This window comes from Phasianus colchicus, chromosome 1, assembly GCF_987193195.1.
Source record: "Phasianus colchicus chromosome 1, bPhaCol1.hap1.1, whole genome shotgun sequence".
NCBI lineage: Eukaryota > Metazoa > Chordata > Aves > Galliformes > Phasianidae > Phasianus > Phasianus colchicus.
The window spans coordinates 64,748,046-64,762,924 of NC_143436.1; the positions used below are offsets into that span (position 1 = coordinate 64,748,046).

At 37.4% G+C, this 14,879-nt stretch overlaps 1 protein-coding gene across 2 annotated transcripts in view; it reads left to right on the top strand.

The window, feature by feature from the left end:
* PIK3C2G (phosphatidylinositol-4-phosphate 3-kinase catalytic subunit type 2 gamma) overlaps positions 1–14,879 on the top strand; it is a 286,035-nt gene that overhangs the window by 111,166 nt on the left and 159,990 nt on the right. For both annotated transcript variants that reach the window (XM_090145886.1, XM_090145891.1), the window contains exons 7-9: positions 1,679–1,749; positions 8,233–8,296; positions 9,990–10,115. In XM_090145886.1, coding sequence (XP_090002012.1) covers positions 1,679–1,749; positions 8,233–8,296; positions 9,990–10,115 — 261 coding nt within the window. The remainder of the gene's footprint in view (positions 1–1,678; positions 1,750–8,232; positions 8,297–9,989; positions 10,116–14,879) is intronic.

Below are 14,879 nucleotides of genomic sequence, written 5' to 3' on the forward strand. Positions count from 1 at the left end.
TGACCTGTGATCTGTAGAATCCCTCAGAATTTTCATCTTTGGAATATGTTACTTTATAGAAATCTCTAGTAATGTTGTAGTTTAATGTCACAAAAGCATATTCATATTTTGACAGCCCTTTCATGTATTAGGTACTTAGTTACTAAATAATTCACATTACTCACCCTTTATGGTGGACTATTAGATCCCCTAAAGCTTCTGGGCTCATATCAATCATATATCTAATTTCTCTCTAAGCTTCAGGGCTCAATTCTTCACTGTACGTCGTGTTTCCAAGTTCAACCCTCCCTGTCCTTTAGCCTTCCTACTGTATGAGAGCAAAGAGGAAATTTGCTGTTTCTCAGGCTTGATCTATATCTCCAGCCTTAGTACTTTTACTAAACATCTACCTAGCAATCCAAAGCAGAATTAGTGTGAATTAATTCACATTAAGCTCTTCACCAATAAGTGCCTATGGGCTGTTCTACTCTCCTGCTTCTGTTTTCTTATTTGATTCTTCTCTCTCTCACCCCTTCAAAAGGTTATAACTATTCATAACTATCACTCCCTTTGTAATCTGAGGTCAAACTTGTCACAAGCTTCTCAGCAACTTTGCCGTATGGGTTATAAAGATCTAGATTCAACCATCAGTCAGAAGAAGGGCAGATTTTTCAGGACATGGTGATGACCTAATAAACTGATAGTATATGCTTGGCATGGGCTGAGCTTCGTCCATAGGCATCAAAGGAAGCAAATGTGTGGGGCTGGAGAAGAGACTTTATCTGAAGAGAAACAGATTTGTTGAGCAGAATGTGTTAATGCAAATTCAGAGAATTGTTTAGGCTGGAAGGGGTCTCTTGAGATGATGTAGTCCAAACCCCTTGCTCAAGCAGAATTCCCAGCTAGCACCTGTGAACTATACCTGGTCAGGTTCTGAATATCTCAGCAGATATTCTGACCTACTCTATAACCTCTCAGGGCAACATCTTCCAGACCTTGGCCACTCTTGCAGTATTCTTTTACCTCTGTTAAGATAGTGTTTCATGTGTTTTAATTTGTGTCCTGTTTCTCTTGTTCTGCTAGCAAGTACTACTGAGAAAAGTCTGGATCCCTTGCCTTTATTTCCTCCCACCACATATTTGTACACATTGATAAGGTCCCTCCTGAGCTTTCTCTTCTCCAGACTGAACCGAGTCCCACCTCAGCCTCTCTTCTCTCAAGATGCTTTAGTCTAGTAATCATCTCTGTAACCCTTCAGTGAGAGAAGTCTCTTCAGAGAGGTTGCAAAGGATGGAACAGATGTTCTCCATCCTGTTCTCTCTGAAAAAATGAGCAGTAGAGAGGTAGTTGATATAAACTAATTTCTGCTTCATTACTTGTATATAATATGTTGCAAAATAATGCTTTTTTCTATCTGTAAAAGGAGTGCAGAGGCAGGGTTTATTGAGGCCCAACTGCAGTCTTCATTTATATGTAGACAGAAGAAACTAATGTGACAATATGGCTTGGTCTGCTATCTATCATTAGCCAGTGTAATATGATGGAACTACCACACTAAATCTCCTGAAAGACCAATGCATCTTGGAAGGAAGGGATTCCTAAAAGAGTTTGTTGAGTTTGGAAAATACTAAGAAAATCTGTCCAATGTACATTCATCCTATTGTAATTCTGTATCTCATTATATGCTTCTCTGCCACAGCACGAGGATGACCAAGGACAGTTCAGTGTGAATGAGCTGTTAGAATATACTTGTGCTTGGAGACTGACTCGGTAAGAACACTGGCATTTTATATTATTTCTGTTTATAATTATTTGTATTGGTAGTGATTCTCCTGACCCCAGAGGGCAATTCCAAGACCTGCTGAGCATAGGAATGATGCTAAAGAAAAAGCAAGCTGATTCTGTATTTTCAGAATTTTCTTTTCAGACATTACTGATTGCTGAAGAAAAGTCAACAATTGTATTTAGATCTACAAAAATTTTTCCCCATTCTACCCCTTTCATGTTGTTGAGAGTTTCAGTGGAGTTTTCATGTTTCTCAAACTTTCATGGAATTGACAGAGAGGATTTTAAGAGTAAACACTGAAAATAATAAGTTTCTTTTCATTATCCTTGTAGTTTCACCGTTCAGTGATATTTTATTGTATTGTATTGTTTATTGTATTTTTTGTATTGTATTGTTCATGCTAGCTATAACAAATTTTTAACTTTCTACTCAAAGTGCGTCTGACTCTAAATCTAACCTGCCAGGATAAGCACTAAGTGAGATAGATTCCTCATTCAGCTTTCATTATAATCTGCTTCAAAAACTTAGAAAGAAGTGCTGTTTAATGCTTTTTGTAGTGTTTTTCATCAATATGTCATAAAGTACTTCACCAAGGAAGTTAGGTGCCACAACTGTCATTTAACAGATGAAGGAGAAACCCAGCTGTAGGTTGTCCAAGGAGAATGTTTGGTACTTACTGAATACCCATCTGGTTTCCTAGGAGCATGGCTCAAATTTCCATTCTGGTTTGTTGCTATATGGAGATCAAACTAATTATACAGTCTATATATGCACTGCTTATTCACTGCTTTATTTCTTGTCATGTAAATTATGTGACCTTTTTTATTGCAAAGAAGGTCTTCAGAGAGGATGTGTAATAAAAGATGTTGAGCTGCAAAACAACTATGTTTCACAAGATTTCCTCTGATGCAGTTGAGCAATGAATAACTGATAGCGCGGGCAATAAATATTCTCTTCAACCACGAGTTCTGCTTGTCCCATGGATTGTTGGTAGTTCAGAGAAAATATTTTCCAACAGTGATGATCCAGAAAGATCTGCAGTCAGACCCAGTACTGTTGACTGCATTTCTAATTTATATGAGAAAAAAAAAAAAAAGAGTTAATAGCTAAGTGACAAAAGTTTGCTAACCATAATGTGCACAGCAGTTGCCTGTGGTGATTTGTAGAAGGATTTTACAATACTGAGTTGTGTGCGTGATAAAATTGATAAAATGGCAGATGAAATGTGAAAGGGTAGATAACTGCAGGACAAAGGGAAATGGTTTTAAGTTGAGGGAGGGAAGATTTAGGTTGGATGTCAGGGGAAGTTCTTTACTGTGAGAATGCTGAGGTGCTGGAACAGGCCGCCCAGAGAGGTTGTGGATGCCCCATCCCTGGAGGTGTTCAAGGCCAGGTTGGATGGGGCCCTGGGCAGCCTGGTCTAGTATTAAATGTGGAGGCTGGTGGTCCTGCATGTGGCAGGGGGGTTGGAGATTCATGATCCTTGAGGTCCCTTCCAACCCTGCCTATTCTGTGATTCTGTGAAATTTTGAGATGATAAATGTAGATAGGAAGAAAACAGTGTTAAATTCACATAAGAAGTCACAGGCTTTTAGCTGAATTTTACCACCAGGAATGAGTTCTTGGGGTTATAATTAATAGTTCTGAATGTCAGCTTGGCGCACAGCAGTTGTAAATAAGATAAAACTAATGATGGAAATTATTATTAAAAGAATTAAAGCAAACAAACAAAAAAGAACAATATTTTGGCGCAGTATCGATTTATCTAGAACACTGTTGGCAGTTCTGATTCTTCTATTTTAAATGTGTTGTAATACAACTTGAAAAAGTGGAGAAAAGGGTAGCAAGGATACTCAGAGGTACGAAATGCCTTTAATTTAAAGAAACAAATGAGATACAGTGTTCTTCACCCTGATAATATATAAAAAAGAGGGGCATTTTATAGATATGGAATAAATAAAATTGAGGAGCACAGAGAATATGCATAGGAAAGGCTCATTTACTGTACCTTCCAATATAAGAATAAGGGAACAGGAAGTTAAAGTACAGGAAAGAGTAGGCACTTCTTTGTATTGATTTTAATTAAGTGTTGTCTGGACACCACTGAGACATATCTTCAAGGATGGAGAATTCACAGCCTTTCCAGATAATGTGTCAGTGCTCCTTCACCTTCACAATGAAAAAGAGTTTCTCTGTGTTTAGATGGTACACCTTCTGTTGCAGTTTGTGCCCTTTGCTTTTTGAACTCTCACTAGACACTGCCGGAAAGAGCATGGCTCTGTCTTCTTTGCACCTTCCCAATGTGTTTACAGAATCAGAATCACTAAGGTTGGAAAAGACCTATAAGATCATCCAGTCCAACCATCCACCTATCACCAATGGTTCTCACTAAACCATATCCCTCAGCACAACATCCAAACGTTCCTTGAACACCTCCAGGGTTGGTGACTCCACCACCTCCCTGGGCAGCCCATTCCAGTGCCTGACCACCCTTTCAGAGAAGTAGTATTTCCTAATATCCAGCCTGAATCTTCCCTGGCGCAGCTTGAAGCCATTCCCTATAGTCCTATCACCAGTTACACGAGAGAAGAGGCCGACCCCCAGCTCGCTACAACCTCCCTTCAGGTAGTTATAGAGAGCAATAAGGTCTCCCCTGAGCCTCCTCTTCTCCAGACTGAACAATCCCAGCTCCCTCAGCCGCTCCTCATAAGGCCTGTGCTCTAGACCCCTCACCAGCTTTGTTGCCCGTCTTTGAACACGCTCCAGGGCCTCAACGTCTTTCTTGCAGTGAGGGGCCCAGAACTGGACACAGTACTCAAGGTGCGACCTCACCAGAGCTGAGTACAGGGGAACAATTACTTCCCTACTCCTGCTGGTCACACTACTTCTGATACAAGCCAGGATGCCATTGGCCTTCTTGGCCACCCAGGCACACTGCTGGCTCATGTTTAGCCGAGCGTCAACCAACACCCCCAGGTCCATTTCCTCTACACAGTCTTCTAGCCACTCTGCCCCAAGCCTGTAGTGTTGCTTGGGGTTGCTGTGGCCAAAATGTAGGACCCGGCATTTGGTCTTATTAAACCTCATCCCATTGGCTTCAGCCCAGCTATCCAGCCTCTGTAGGGCCTCGCTACCCCCAGGCAGATCGACACTTCCAGCCAACTTGGTGTCATCTGCAAACTTACTGAGGGTAAATTCAATGCCCTCATCCAGGTCATCAATAAAGATATTGAAAAGGACAGGCCCCAGCACCGACCCCTGGGGAAAATTCATTCATTTAAATTCATTGGTTAAATCTTCTTCTCTCACTGTTCTGTGCTCTAGCTTAAACAGTCCCAGCTCTCTCAGCCTTTCTTCGTGAGAAATGTTCCAGTCTCTTGAACATCTTTGAGGTCCTCTATCTGTCCAGTATGTCCACCTCTCTCTTACTGGAGTGTGCAGAACTGGACACACAACTTGCCAGTGCTGAGCAGAGGGGAAGGATCACCTTCCACGAGACACTGGCAATACTTTTCCTGATGCAGCCCAAGACACATTTAGCCTCTTTTTGCCACAAGGGTACATTGTTGGCTCATGTACAGCATGCTGTCCATGAGGACTCTCTAGGTCTTTTTATGCAAAGCTGCTTTCTGATCAGACAGCTTCCAGTATATATTGGTGCATGGATCTGTTCCTCCCCAGGTGCAGGGCTTGGCAGAGAAGAAAAACTGTTTGAACTGCTTTGAGGCAATGTAAAAAGAACAAACTGAAACCTTACTTTCTAAATTACCAGATTTGCTCTCACAGGTAAACGTGAACATATAAAACCAGCAGTGCCTACATGTCTTAACTCACTGATTTTCATAGCTTTAAAATTCAACACAATGTAAATTGTGAGTGCATTAACCAAACTGCAGCCCACTGGCCCAAAGCTGAATTTGGCCCATAAACACTGACATTCAGGTTTCAGTAACTATAACATGATGCTTAGTCTGATGCATGCATTTAGGCAAAGCTCAGCTAGCTGGAATGGTTATAAATTGCCTTTTAGATGGGAAACCAGGTGCCAAGAAATTGAAAAATGAATTCCATAAGCGTATGCTGTATACAACTGTCTTATGCCTTGCATATAGACCAGCTGGAGTCGAAGACTGTATCTCTCTACTTTTTTTTTTGCCTTTTCTTTTCAAAACTGTTGTAGTATATTATCTTGCTAAAAGATCCAAAATTTTCTTAGTGTCAAAGAAACAGCGAATGTTTATTGATTGGTTAGCATTGCCACATTAATGCACAGCTGTCATAGATGTTTAAGTATGTAGTATTACTTATAAAAATGTGAGTGTGATTAGTTATCTAGTAGGATCAAGATAGTATCAGTAGAGGTGTTTTGATCACTCTTGCATGTTGTTGGATTTTTTTTTTTTAATTATTTGTTATGTGAAATTATGGCTGCTTTATGTAGAAAATTCTCTCTAGTAGAAAAGACTAAGGAAATATATGCTTTTTTATTTTTAAATTATTAGAACAAGCACACTAATAAATATGCTTAAATGTGTGCATCAAGACTATAGGGCAAGTTTATATGTCCAGAACTACTTCCAAGCTGGATAATGCTATAAAAATGATATTATGCCTGGAGACTTGGTCAAAGCAAAGCAACAACTTGTATTAGATATGATTTAACAGGATTACAGGAGGAATTGCCAGGCAGCTTCTCAGCGCAGAAACTGCCTGGCTAGATAAGACTACTGCAGATTGCAAATAAAAAGCTGGAAAGGCAAAACCATCTGTAGGAGGATGTAAACAGTAGGCATCTACAGGGAAATGCACTCTGGTATTAGTGCAGAGGAGGCCTACCTGAAATTTTTGTGCTGTACGTGATGATTTCAGTAGAATGTCCTCATCTTTCCTCCTCTTGCAATACAATATATAATGAAACTCAAACAACATACTATGCTACCTATACTTTAAGCCATGGTTGCAATTCTAATCTCTCATAGCTCATTTTGAGCAACTTAGATGCATAAGGACATGCACAATTCCTCTACAAACTGTAATGTTTGCTCTGAAGTAATCAAATAATTTCAGACACCAGTCTGCAAAGGGTGGGAAATTCCCTCTAAGTGTTACGATGACAGAGAATCATCAAACATAAAAACAGTTGGAACTAAAAGAGGAGTGAAAATGACAGGGAGAAAGTAGCACCTCAATATAAATAAATGTTATCTTTTATCATTTAGAAAGAAAATAAACGTAAGTTTCTACATTTCTATGAGTACATGCATGTATTTAATCTACTACACATGTGCCATCGAGTCAATAAGGAGTCTTTTTCCAATGAATAGGTGAGGCAGGATGTGAAGTGTGAATTGAGGTTTCCCTACCATTTTCTGAAGACCTCACCCTACAGAGGAAGAGTTGGAGGTAGCTGTCAAGGGAAAAGGAAGGTGCATTCCTCAGTGCAGTAACTTTGGCCATGATGATCCCATAGACATCATTTTAAACAGCTACTAGAACTGCATTGTTTAAAACATGGTGTGATTAGAAACAGAAAATGACGCAAGTGCTCCTTAGAAAGAAAAATTCTGTTTATCTTTTGTGGACAGCAATTAGAATGGGTAGTTCTAAAATGGCAAGATTTACAGCTAAAGCATCAGTCCTGCAGAAAGATCTGCATTCTTATTCATACCCCTAAAGATTTTATTGAAGCTTTGCTTGAGGCCCAGCAGTCTGCTCATACAGACTTGGTAGTAACTTCTGTAGCTTGACAGAGGCATGGGGCTACCATGCTGCAGATGTCACCCTACAGAACTGATATGAGTTAAACCAGTTTTCAGAACTAGATTGAATGACAGTGTAAAATAAATTCATGGCTGTGGTAATAGCATGGAAAATGCAGCTGGTGAAACATTTTGAGCACGTAAACTTAAGTACTGTAAGCAAATAAGGTTTAACGAATTCTGTAACTATCATGCCCTTTTTATAGTACACATTTTTATACTTCTTACTTAGTATAGGCTTTTGAAATGTAGTGTTTCTCCAGGTGTTTTGCAGATGTTTTGTCCTGATACTCTGCAGCTTTACAGACTGAAGTGATTGAGAAGCGAGGCATAATAGCATATAATTAAGTTCGTCTTTCAAGGTAACATTTAAGCACATGCTTAACCTTGTAGAAATAAATGGAATTTGGAGTTAGGTAGACACTTAAATAGCAAATCACTCTGAGAGTTCTTTCACTATGAAACATACGCCCTCTTTGTAAAGGAGAACTTTTACATCTATACCCTGGCAAATGTCCACCACAACCACAGAGAACCAGGCTCAAGACTACTTGACATCTACTTAAATACTTGTCCTTATTCTGTATCAACAAAAAATCACTGTCAGTTAAGCTATTTTTGACTTTTAAAATGTAGAGGGTGAAAAAAAAATATCTTTTAATCCAATTGCTATTAATTTTGTGTTATTTTCTTTTTTCTTATTTCCAGACAGAACCTTGTCGCAGCTCTAAGGAAATATAGAGGTGAAGTGGAGCATGTTTTGCAAAATGAGGTATTTGTTCTCAGCCTGTTATACCAAAAAAGCATTACCTTCTTTGTGAAAGGTATCTAATTATTAATCTGCTGCAAATGTGATTAAAGAGAACTTTTAATTAAGGCTATTCAAACTGACTTCAGAAGAATATAAATTCTCTTAAGAAAACTTGTTTTGAGATTAAGAAGAAAATGTTACAAATTTAAAATATCACAGGTGACTGTTTCTAAGGGTCAAGGAATCTGTAAATGAAATGACTATCATTTGGGTTGGCAGTATAATATTTGAAATTAGTGCAGATATAACACACTGTGTATCTGCAATATTTGTCCTTGATTTTGCAAACTCCCAGGCAACTGTCTGCATCCTTGAGAGATGTATATATTGCTTGAAATTGTTTGCAAAGTTAGGTTTAGGCAGAAAAACTCATAAGAGTTAAAAAAGAGTACTGTGGGCTGCCAGTTGAATGTTATATCCTTAAAGGAAATCTTAGCTATAATATTTCACGCAAAATTTAAACCTCAGAAGAAACCAAATACTTCCATGATCTGAGTTTCTGATTGATGTGCCAACTGGATTTTGAGGGTTTAGACTGGAAAGAAATCAGTTTTAATTCATTATGCTGAGGTATGGATTTTTTTTGAAAAATATGGTAAAAAAAATAATATTTTGTTTCAGAAATGTCACCTATACTCAACCAACACACCAACCTTATATTTAAAAGAATTCTGACCACTAAATATTGCAAGATAATTTATGTAATTCATTCATGCTTTATTTCTGCCCAGCGCAGTTAAATATGGGGTTAATAGCCTCAATATTTTTTATATTTGTATTAATGACAGGTTCTAACCTTCTCATTACAGTCTGGATATAGAACTTAAGCTTGAAAACCAAATTTATATTGGTACAGCTTCCCCTTTTCAAGCATGAAATGGCTGAGTTAGAGAAATGGCTTTATCAGGACTTTGACATGCTGTAGCTAACTGAAAAGAATGTTTATCAGTATGGAAACATGGAGAATATTTTATAGAAAAACATCTGCTTTTTCAGAGAATGTATTCCAAAATTTAAGGAAGTCATATAACTGTTCAGTAAACACATTAATTTTTTGTTTATTTTCCTGAACATAGGGTACTTGATACTTATTAAGATGGCATTTTCTTTTTTTTTACGATTCAGATTTGTTTAAAAATTCCCCAGTGTACTTCTGATATTATTCCTGTAGGGATTTTTTAAATGTAACAATATGTACATATCTGTATTTATTAATAATATTTAGTAGTTTGATCTCTATATGTTTCACAGAAAAGCCAGTTACAGAACTGCTCAGTCCAAAGGTGTCAAACTGTTCAGCTTCCCACTCAGCCTCTATTTTTAGAAGGAACATAGATCTCTGCTGTCTCTCACAGAGACGGGTACGAGACAATAATGGGGATAAAATCACAGTATCATAAAAATATCAGGAAGTTTGTGCATCATTTGGGTTCAAGTTTTCTTAGAAGTTTCTTTAGAATGCTTCTACAATCATGAAGTTCAGACAAACAATAATTTTGCCTCCAGATCAGTCCTAGATGCCAAATTTCTCAGTTTTCCACAAGGTACGTTTTGTGAAAGACAATTGGTCTTCTTAGAGAACTATTGATCACTGACAATTTAAACATAGCCAGATTAATGCTGTTCATTTTTTCTTTTCTTTTTCTGCTATCAGCCACATAAAGTTGATAATGTGATTGAAGTAGCTAAAGCAATCTGCAGTGTCCTCTGCTTCGTGGAAACGAGAGAAATTACCAATGCAGTCAAGAAACTCCATGCGGTGCCGTTGGTGAAATCACAGGTAAAAATGCACTGACGTCTTTCTAAGACTGTCTTGAGAAGCTGATGTCCAATTTTTTCTATAAAAGTGGAGCTTGAATAAGTGTCATGAATTTTCTGATTGACCAAGGCTGTTCTACTGTCTTGCTTCAATCTGACAAGTATTAGGAAGAGGCATTATAAAATAGAGAAAATTGAACTTTGTATGACAGAGGAGCAACAGAGTATTTGTCCTGTGTTTGACTGTAACTGATATGCTCCTATAGTTGTTCTTACTTATTCCCAACAAACATATAGATATCTGTTTTGCTGCATAATCTATGTACCAAATCATGGTACATAGTTTCATGAAACTCCAGTTTCGTGTAGTTAGCATTCCTTCTGTAAAATGTCTTTAAATTATGAGTTTTTTAGGTGGAAATGTCTGTACTATTTATACAGAGAAGGACCAACATAACATAGTGCTGATTTTAGACATAATGGTCTTTCTTAAAACACTGAAGTTTTGTCTCCTGGGGTTACTGTAGAATTATGAACTGGGGCTTTGGAGAGTAGTATCTGTTCTCAGCTTTGTCATCAGCTTCTTTGGGGTGACCCGGAAAAGTCACTGAGGACCTCATTTACAGAAACTCTGAGTACCCAAAATTCATTTGAAGTCAGCAACTTGGAAATACAATGCTCAGCAAATTTGAAAATCAAGCTATTAATCACCTGGATTTAGTCTGGTGTAACCTTAAGTCATGTTAATTCTTTTCCACCCTAATGACATTCCTCTTCAAACATTTTTCTAACAGTTTTAATAAGACGTAAAGGATTTTTTTTTTTCTTTCCTACTCTGGTCTATTTCTTATCATTCTTTCTCACAGCAAATATCATTGAGAAATATATGCTCTGTTGAGCAAGATGCTTGCTTTCTCAGGCCACTGCCTTCTTACAAAGCTGTTGTTCTTTTTCTTTATAGATTTTTTAGCCTATGGCTATGTGTAAAAATACCTGGAAAAGTAAATGACAGGCTAACTAGTGTTAGCTGGGTTAACTAATGAATGTTAATTAAAGATGCTTAGCTGCATAAAAGAAATAATTTAATTATGTGTGATAGGCAGTTTGAGGTCCCAAACCTAAGTCTGGGGAAAGCTAACAATTATTTTTCTAACATTTCTCATGTCATCAGAGCGAACATATAGCAAATTAATTATATTTTGTCATCCAAATATACTTACACTCGACAGGTTCAAACCCTTATAATGCTCATCATTTTACAGGGGCAAACCACTTACTGAGAGGTAAGAAGACTGCCATTTTAAGTGACTTGAGTATTGCTTATAAAATCTCTTAAATCTCTATATTTTTAGCCTGTTCATTCCTCTTACATGTTGCAGTAGAGGTAGAGTGAGGTAGTAACTTCCAGTTTCGACCCAAGGAAATAATCTGTGGATTAAGTGTCTTCTTTTGCTTTTCTTTCTAGATTATGTTTCACTGTAAATCTTGTTTGCACAGTATCCTAAATCTTTTCATGTCTATTTCAGCATCGGCTATTAGAAATCTCTATTCTCAGTAATTGCCAACATAAACAGGTTTAATTGCCAACATAAACAGGTTTATTACAGTGCACATTTTATCTGGTATGATTTAAATGGAAATTAAAGAAGAGTTCTTTTTGTGATCAAATTAGAAAAAAAGATAAAAAATAACAGGGGGCTTCACATATTCTGCCTTTCAGTTAGACCTCAGGCTGTCCTGCAAGATGTCAAGAAGATCAGCATCTACCCCTTGAGAAAAGTATTTTGTAAACCAGAATCTTTCTTAAAAGATGGATAAAGAGCTTGGTTCTGTAAACAGAGTGGAAAGTAACAGAAGACAGTCTCTTTTAGGAAGGAATCAGAGCAGAAATAAAATATTGGAAGTACTGGCACTAATTTGTTAAAAGCCTTGTTTTGGAATGAATGGAAATTGTTTCTAGCGTGTTTTCTTTTTGTGTATTTTCTCTTTGTTTATTCAGGCCAGCTCTGTGAACCCAACATGTAAACTGCCTGATATGGCTGGTTTATGTTTACTGAGTATCCTTGAGTCTGCTTTCAATCCCATCTTCTCTGAATTCCAAACAGTAAATAAATAAATAAATAAAATGATTTTAAAAGCATGGTTCCCAGCATATATCTAACGCTGGGAAATTTCCTTCTCTGCTGTACGGACAGTCTGTACAGCAGTAATCCAGGTTCTTCAGAACCAACTTCCATATACTTCCTGTCACATAGGGATTAATATTATTTTCTTTTTCTGTCTTATCTATTTAAATTACGAGCTTTTCAGAGCAAGGAATGCTTTTCCTTATCTATATATACAGTCTCCAGCATAGTACACTGCAAGTCCTGTCTGAAATCTCCAGAGGATGATACTGATAAGCAGTGGTGATGATGATAATGGTTGTGTTTGCTCATCTGTAAGGAGAGAAATGATACTGCTCCTGAATACCATATTTTGAATGTTAAAAACACTGTACTGGTTGAATATTTTATTACCAGTCTTAAAGTATTTTTCTATCCTAATAGCCCTATGAGGGGCTGCTTATCTTCACAGTTCAAATGGAGAATAGACTAGATGGTTACTTTTTTTTTTTTTTAATAAGAGAAATATAGTTTAAAGTTGTTGAGTTTTTTGTTCTTTTAACATTTCCTTTCAGCCTTGGCTAGATGAACTTTTTGTCTGTCCCTTGAAACCTTCCTGTAAAGGCTGCCTATGACCTTGACTGAAATCCCTCTCTCACTAGACCCTTACCTGGTGAAGCAGACCTGACTAACAGCTTACTTCAAATAAATTGGAGGGGGGGTGGGAGAGAGGGGGGAGAGTTGAACTATTCCTGAACCAGCAAACACTTGCTGCTATATGCTTCTTATTTCTTTGAGAAATAAGTGCTAGGGCAGTCTATTAGACTTTGACAATCTATGAAAATGTTTAGGTTTGATTTTATGAAAATCTTCATCTCGTTCAGCAGCCACTGAACTATAAATGTCATAAAAAGCAGTAAAATACATTTCTGCATGTTCTATCACTGAAACAACACTCCAATTTATAAAATAAAGATTACACTTTATATGAAACTACTTTATATATATATATATGAAATTATGTTACATATAGAGTAATATATAAATATAACTAATCCGATTTTATTTATGTTTATCAATACTTATACAAAGACAATAAACCTGCTCTCTTTTCTGTATCAAAATATATAGCTAGAATTAGCAGTCGGAGGCTGGATGCTTGATGGAGTACCAGCTCCTACAGTTGCTGTTCAAGTCAATCTCAAACTGAAGTGTAGGGACATTTTAAGTGAATTCTGAGTACTGAGTGAAATGATTAAATCCTGCAGTATTTGCCTATTCTGTCAGTCTTCTTTGTGTTTCCATTATGCTCATCAGCACAGCATCCCCAAGACTTTTTGTTAGGTTAGAAGAGTGGAAAGGTACTTAACTATACAAAGATCTCCCTTTTATTCAGGCAAGCAATTAACTTGAAAGGCAACAACAATGAAATTTTTCAGGCTCCCTATCAGATCTCAATGATGCGTTGTTACATACTGGGTAAGAGTGAAATGCCATAGAGAAGTTCTAATTGCTTTTTCACCATGGCTTCTTGATACTTTAGTGTAATGTAAGATGTGGTTTTGTGTGGAACACCTTTTTACACTTTCTTTTGGCAAGCTCCATGTACACATATGGCCTCAGGGAAGCTACTGCTCACTCCTTCCAATGTAAATTACATAGGATGCAGTACACATTTGTGTACATATCTGTACATTTGGGCTTGTTACTTAAAGAAAAAAAAAAATATTCTGTGGTTCTATTTAATTGCCATTTTATGGTAAAACAATAACAGAAGAACAACCAAAAACCATAAACTTTCTTCAAATCATCGTCTGTGCATCCTTTATCTCCTCCCTACAGTACTGTGAATTCCTTCAGTGTGGCTAGCAGATTATGAAAGCAACTGGCATCAGTGATAGTTTCTTCTTGACTGATTGTGTCTCTTTATAAATGTGATTCATTCAGTCTCTAACCACCCTTCCCTGGGATTTTAGGCCTGCTGTACAATTAATGTTTTTCATTTCTTCTTTTTCTTCCTTTCTTATAGCAGCTCACAAAAAGTCCTACAAGATGAAATCCTGCCAGAACCGGCACTAATCCACTATATATTAAATGGGCTACACAGTGTTGAAATTATAAGCAGTGTTCCAAAGGTCGTTTACTTTCCAAAATTTGAAAAAATTGAACGAAGGTCTCCATTCCCACTTGTCTTGCTGCATATAAAGACTGTGAAAACATATTTGTCAACCTGCATGTTGCTTTTTTTTTCCCTCAAGTAGGCATTTGACTGCTCCTCATAATTGCAAGACAAATGCTGGCAACTCCGAGATTGGTACCCAAGGGAGGATGAACATCTAGCGTTGTGTTTCGTATGCCACTTCTGTGTGCACTGCCATTTTTAAGAAGCCTCTCGCTGAATGCATGTGTACTAACGTGTAGCATTCTCACCTGGTTGCAGAAGGATTAATAACTATAAAAGATAATAAATCCTACGAGGACATGTATTAAAACAGAGTGCATACTCTGAGCATACTGAAGTGTTGAATTAGCTTGACAGCCTCTCTAACTGAGAGTCACAATTTTGTTATGTATTTCTATGTCAGCTCGGTAAATGTAAATCTGATGTAAGAGACAGACAAAATGGAGCAGGGGAAGATTTCAATTGAAGCCAGGTTGGTATCAGGGACCATGTGGTGATG